We start from the raw sequence: 6,705 nt of genomic DNA, 5'->3' as shown, positions 1-6,705 counted from the left end.
ATGATTCGTCAAACTTTATTTAGACGTCGACGAGAGTGCAGAACATTATGCTGATGGGGTATCTGCTGAAGACAATGGGGGAAGTCAACAAGCCCAGGAGACATGCTTTATAAAAACTGAAATGCTTTTACTTAATTCCGACTATATTAGTAGGGTCGGGATTTACAGCTGCTCAATGCAGTTGCAGGTAAAATACTTTCAAGATCTATCACGATATCTTACAGACGCAAAGCTCATGCTATGAATAGATAAGTCGTATACATGAACACAATCAGAACATTGTCTTTTCTTATTTTATGCAGGATGGCTCCACTCGTGAAACACCCTATTAATTTATATTGCGATACATCACATAAGGGAACGTGAAAACAAAAATAACGACTGTTTAATCCTGATACTAGTAGTGATACTGATAAGGGCGTACATCGTTTTGGCATGTAAAAGAGAAGGCGATGTTCTTAAGTCATAACGCATTCTTTTTTTTCTTTTTTTTTTGGATAAAGATATATCCTTGAGAGAAGGTCATCTAGCTCACTTTATATTCTTACGAGAAGTGTATGGTATTACCATAAGTGCTTCTTACTATTTTGGTTACAAGCCGATAAAACCTTTACGGCACCGCACGTAATAGGAGGGTGGCGCTAGGAATCTTCGTATATCTCTGCAGCCTTTGGCTTAAATGGAAGAAATAAAAAGCTTCTTCATTGATCTGCTGCAGATCCGCATCAGATTAAATGTGATGCATAAAGGAGCAGTCCATAAACTTCTAATTTCTAATTTCAAGCTGTCCATTAATGATCTTCGACAAGATGAGATCGAAGGGACGGAATAATTCCTTTTCTTTCTTTTTTTAATTTGTAACAGTTGTAAGTCATTAATCTTTCCATTGCTGGGTGAGTTCACTTTTTCATTACTGTTTTCACATCTATATTACTTGGTATGCTTCACCTTTTAACCTTTGGACTCCATAGATGGAGACCTTACGATGCACTTCGTAATACAAGTCCACAGCAATAAATTCTGGACGGGCTAATTCCCCACACTTTCGTCAGGCAGTGTCCGGGCAGTCAGATGAGGTGTCTCAGAATTGGGAAGTGACGTAGCCAAAGGTCACAATAATCCCGCAATCTGTCATTCTCCAATTTAAACAACTAAGGGATTACAGAGGTAAACATTGGGTGGAAAAAAAATCCATGGTGACGTATTGAGTGAGAGAAGAATTAATCGCATTTGCTCTTTAATTGTCCGTCGTTTTGCTGAGTTACAATATTTTCAATCATTTAATATGCATATTCTCCGCTTTTTCAATAATGTGAAGGAATTGTCGAAGGCTGGGGGTAAATTGCGCTGCTTCTTAGAAGATTCAGGAGTATGGATTTGCTGTGAATCTGAAGTAATGAGTAGGACAAGGTTTGTCCTCCTTTCGAAGAGGGTTCATCCCGTAGTGAACTGGCCCAGAAAGACGAAGTACGATAGCATCAGAGAGATGACTCTATTAATAGATTGTCGTCAAACATTCGTTGGTTCGTTACCTTCTCTGTGTGAATCATTCTTGTATCTGTGCCCCTTGACTCACATCTTTTAAATTATTTCTAAAGTTATGTTGAACATGGAGTCAAAATGCTGAATATATCCCTTGTGATTTTTTTTTTATGGATTGTTTTTTAAAAGTAATTAAGTAGTTCATACTTTCTCTCAATATCTCTAAATTTTGATCTCTCAATTTCAGTTGCATTTCTGATTTTGTTTCTCAGATATCAATTACTCCTCATGCAACTCTTTATTTATTCTATTGCCATAAGTCATCAAACTATGACAGTGATGTCGGGGAAGATTATCTTTTAATATCTCAAACGAATGGTCCCTCACCCATGATTACAAATGTGAAACCACAGACTTATGCTTACTTCTATGTCTTCTTTTGTACATTTTTAGCTCGATCTGATTGTTCAGGGACCTTTTTTTTGTCGCAAAAAAAAAAAAAAAAACTCTTTCTCAAAATCTACAGTGACAGCGTAATTCACTGGGTACAATGAAGAATATGTCCGAATTAAAGAAGACATTTGAAAATGTAATTTAGCGTAAACAAGAGCTGATGAATTTGACAAAATGGGCAAGCGCTTATGTGGCATGACAAGAACCCTTGTCTGTCAATACGTTTCAAGCAGGGGGGGGGGGGGGATGGGGCTGGTACAGGCGCGGCAAGGGGAATTGATCTTGCCACTTGTAATTATGAAAATTCACAAAGTAAGGTTTATCAGAAAATGGTTTGTATTCTCATAGAAATAGATAGAGATAAGGTCTCCCACTTGAAATAGGAGTCCACAGACTTACACCCATTGTGAATCCCACGCACTCATATTTTGTATGGATATATGAAGTGTGCACATACTTTCCAGGGTCTAAGAATTTGCATCAAGTCGTCGCCCATCCAGCAGAAGAGCCTTAAGGCTTTGCGCTCAGGACAAAAAAGGAAAAAAAAATCAAAGAAAATTAATGGCTATATCATAATATGAGAGAGCCTTTCAAATCTCTGTTGAATTATGTCACAAATCAAAGTTCGATTTTTCTGCTGTTGTTGTTGTTGTTGAAGGCGTCGAAATATCGCTAAAAAGGCTAATACGCCGAACTTTTCTCATTAAAAGAATTGTATTGTTTAGAGTGCATGTCTGCGTAATTAGCTTATCATAACAATAGGGAGATATACACAGAAGTATTACGCATAGACTTGCAGGAATTACACGACTAATTAGTCGTCATTTAAGCAGTCATGTTAGCCTTTTTTTTATTCTTCTGTAGCACGTTGGTGACCATGAAGAAGATGCAATTTTGATTAGCTCATAGCGCAACCTTCCAGAGATCATTTTGTTGTGGGTTATTTGGTCAAGATGTGTCATTAACCGCGCACGCGCAGCACGTTGCCAATGCGATATGTCTCCAGCGATAATCTGTCTCGTCCTTCACTCGCGCCCAGGCGATTACCCAAGATTTCAGTGTGATGCACTTCGAGTACGCTGCGTCCGTTGCCGTTGAGGGCGTGGGGAACCCATGACAACGTTGGCCGTCCTCCATACAGCTGGTCTCCCAGAAAAATTGTCCGCTACTGACTTCCACTTGCTCGTTTTCCACCGTGATCCCATTCGTCAGTTGAACCCACCCACTGACAGATTGGCAGGCTCGAACATACTGATTTTCCTTGCGCTGTGTACCGAGAAGAACCAGATAGAACATGAGATACAATCGAAGCAGACAATACAGTAGTATGATTTCACTTATAAAAGGAAAAAAAAAATGCGTAACTGGGACACAGCTTCACAAGAAAAAGAAGGAAAGAAAAGTTATCACAAGAGATATGAATACACAATCAGACTTTTATAACGACCTATGAGTTAACTTCACATGACCTAAAAGTTATCACTAGCATCAGTAGGCCTACTGTTGTAAACAATCATGGGGGCTTTCTATTTTTCGTAAGTGTGCATTCGATATCTTGCCATATTGCCATTACAGAGCAAATTGCTCTAAAGTCCATTCTGCATCCTGATTTTGATATTTTTTTTTTACACTGAAATCATGAAGGTAGTCTGAGTTTAATTTAGACAAAGTAGGCCTACTATTGAGGGAAGTCACATAACTTGCATATTATATACTTTAATAATGTTCTTAATCATGCGCTCAATACAGTTAGTTTCCAGAGCCGGCGCAACCGGGGACCGGAGGCTCGCTCGGCCCCCACCCCACTTTCCCTCCCCCGGAAGTGGCGCTAGAGAAATGGGGAAAGCCTGTTTTTCTTTTCTTTTCTTCTTCTTCTTCTCCTTCTCCTCATCCTTTTTCTTATTTTGTATTGCTTGTCAGCTGATTTAACCCGGAAGTGGCGCCACAAAATTGAGCTTAATCCTTTTTTTTTTTTTTTGGGGGGGGGGGGCTTGTCAAAAGTGGCATCAGAAATATAAACTGATCCCCCCCCCCTCCTATTAATAACGCAGCATCAGCCCTGGTTTCATAGTTTTGACTAATGCATGAACAACTCATAGGAACTCATGATATTATCTCCTCTCAGTCAACAGCACCTCTGACTTCGAACCTTCGGATCTTAAACTCGAGTGACCTTTTAAATCGCGTGATCCTTCTATAAATTCCTTTGAGAAGCTTTACCTTAAACACCCGCAGGTACTGCTCTTTGGCGGTAAGCTCGATGAAATCTGCACTCTGGTCGGGAATGTGTGACGGCCTGACCTTGGAGAAGGCGATCCTCCTCATGTTGGCTTCGCTCATCGCAGGCATCTCGAGGATGTCGTAAATCGTCATGCCGTCCGGTAGATGGCGCTCTTCTGGTGGGATGTCAAGAATGTCATGGAACGGCTGCGGCACCATGTCTCGGCTGATGCTGTCCGCTCGAGACCGCTAAAACAGTTCGCAAAGGTGTTATGAAAGGGTATTGGTCAGTTTAATTCATTTTCCTTATTGACGGTGGCCTCCGAGCATTTGCTCTGAACTTAGAAGATGTTTTGAGTAAATTATACTTAAATCTGGTAAATTGAAATTACACTCACAGACACGCACACATACACACACACATAGGTCACAATTAGAAATCATGGTTGTTAGACACGGTCAAATCAGCCATGAATTCAATGTTTCAAATACTCGTCAGTTTGTGTTATATCATTGAATTTTATTGGCAAGAGTATTTTAAAGGAGACATTTTCCACAATCTGATTTACATACATTTCAGATTATGTAGATTTTCAAAAAAAAAAAATAAATTCATCGATATACGCATGTTAATCACATTCAATTCAATCAAATTACACTTTATACAACGTAATTCAATGCAACGTTCATTTTATTCCCATCCAGCAAAAGACACTATAATCAACATAAAGTAAAGTTATGAATTTGACAAATATTAATATCGTTCACAATCAAGTGATGAAGGAGAACATAAAATATGTGCACAAATGAATATAATATAACAAGAGATACAATGCATAATTTCCAAGGGTGAAAAAAATAAAGATAAATGTAAAAAGAGTGATCTTCTAAAAAAAAAAGAGATGTATATCAGTTGATAAATAATAATTATGCAAATAACATATTTGTCGAAAATTTATATATCCGAGCTACGACATGAAAGGCATGATTTACTATTTGCAGATGAAACAAAAACCCAAAATGTCAAATAAGGGATAGAAACAACCGCTGTAAAAATTTGAATCCTTATAATCGATATTAAGTATCGTTTAATACACAAAGTGTAAGCAATAGTTAAAATAAAAATATTTCCAGATTAACCGTCTACAGTTATGGTTTATTGAGAAAAACGCTCATATGTCCTTATATTCTAGGCTTTATTGCAAAAATTTTATATGTTAGGATGTTTTGTGATACAACAGACCTACTATACGCATATGTATCAATTGTTATATCTTGAATACTTTTTTTTAAATCACTGCTCCCGAAGGTAAACAGGGCCTTTAATTTTGTCAACGGATATATATAAGAATATATATGTATATATGTATATATATATATATATATATATATATATATGAAAATAGCATATTGTAAACAGTTTTTTTCGTATTTAGTATACAGAAGAAATACAAAATTAATGCAGAATGAAATATCAATGCTACGGCACAGACGCTATTCATTAAGAAGTTTGTCACATACACCTACACACACTTGAAGCGGTCGGGCAAAAAACAAGATGCACATAATTATAAAGAAAGACGCAATATTGTAGCAAGGACAAACAGCAAAAGTGACATCGCATGTACCATGGAGAATGACGAAGGAAAGGGATGAGAGAAGAAAGAAGAGAGGTCTGTATATAATCACAGACCTCTCTTCTTTGTTGTATAATATATATATATATATATATATATATATATATATATATATATATATATATATATCACACCACTTCATCGTTATGACAGGGGAAAGCAAGAAGGCCATTACAAAAAGCAATTAATTATCCAAAGTCAGCTGAGAATAATAAGGGCGAATACCGTAGGGCTTTAGTGGCAACTCAACGCCTTTATCATTCTCACCCGACGCAGTTGAATGTTGTACGAAGAAGACAAATAATAAATACGCAGTGAACCTAGAGGATCCCTTCAATCTATTCTCTAAGATATTCCCAAATCTGGGCCCTGTTTAAACATAATGCATTTAGGCTATACACATGCTTCTCTTTAGGGGAGATAGGATTCGTAGGATAGTCGCATGGGATATAAGGGGGTGATTTTTAGGTGATCCGAGTATCCTTCGGATCACCTTCTGTATCTGTACGGATTCTTTCTTCTTCTTTATTTCTTTATTTCTCCGCAAAAGTTGTGCAGAGGTTAGCTCAAAAGTCCGCTGCCTATCAATTTCAAAATTATACCATGTATGCATCATGTCCCAAAGACGACAAATCTAATGTGTCATTGTGATCAGTCGACCATGACGTCACTATGACGTCATTACATGAAAACACATTCTCAATCATTATCTCATTAATGGAATAGAATTTTTCAATGAAATTTACGTCACATATATTTCAAATTATGCGCATTTTACTCATGTTCTCAAAATTCATATATTCTCTTAAAACGTGCGCGTACCCGCGCGTTGAAATATTTGTATGCTCCAATCGAGCTCAAAATTTTTTTTGCACCCGTTTCAGACCATTTGGAGCATTTTTTGAAAAATTGA

The 6,705-nt window shown here is 37.4% G+C and overlaps 1 protein-coding gene across 1 annotated transcript; it reads right to left on the bottom strand.

Moving 5' to 3' along the window:
* Window positions 1–2,883: 2,883 nt before the first annotated feature.
* LOC139717343 (uncharacterized) lies at window positions 2,884–4,374 on the bottom strand. Its single transcript, XM_071628849.1, has 2 exons — window positions 4,156–4,374; window positions 2,884–3,201 (listed from the first exon to the last, which is right to left on the bottom strand). The coding sequence occupies exons 1-2, from the start codon at window positions 4,372–4,374 to the stop codon at window positions 2,884–2,886; spliced, it is 537 nt and encodes a 178-aa protein (XP_071484950.1).
* Window positions 4,375–6,705: the final 2,331 nt, after the last annotated feature.

The sequence above is a fragment of the Diadema antillarum genome, unplaced genomic scaffold (genome assembly GCF_040938485.1).
Source record: "Diadema antillarum isolate AM-2024a unplaced genomic scaffold, OU_Dant_1.0 scf00000074, whole genome shotgun sequence".
Lineage (NCBI taxonomy): Eukaryota > Metazoa > Echinodermata > Echinoidea > Diadematoida > Diadematidae > Diadema > Diadema antillarum.
This window is presented reverse-complemented; position numbering and strand designations above follow the sequence as displayed.

Coding starts and splice junctions, on each gene's coding strand:
- LOC139717343 (XM_071628849.1), bottom strand. CDS start 4,374: ATGGTGCCGCAGCCGTTCCATGACATTCTTGACATCCCACCAGAAGAG. Junction 3,202..4,155: donor AGTACCTGCGGGTGTTTAAG/GTAAAGCTTCTC, acceptor CTCGGTACACAG/CGCAAGGAAAATCAGTATGT.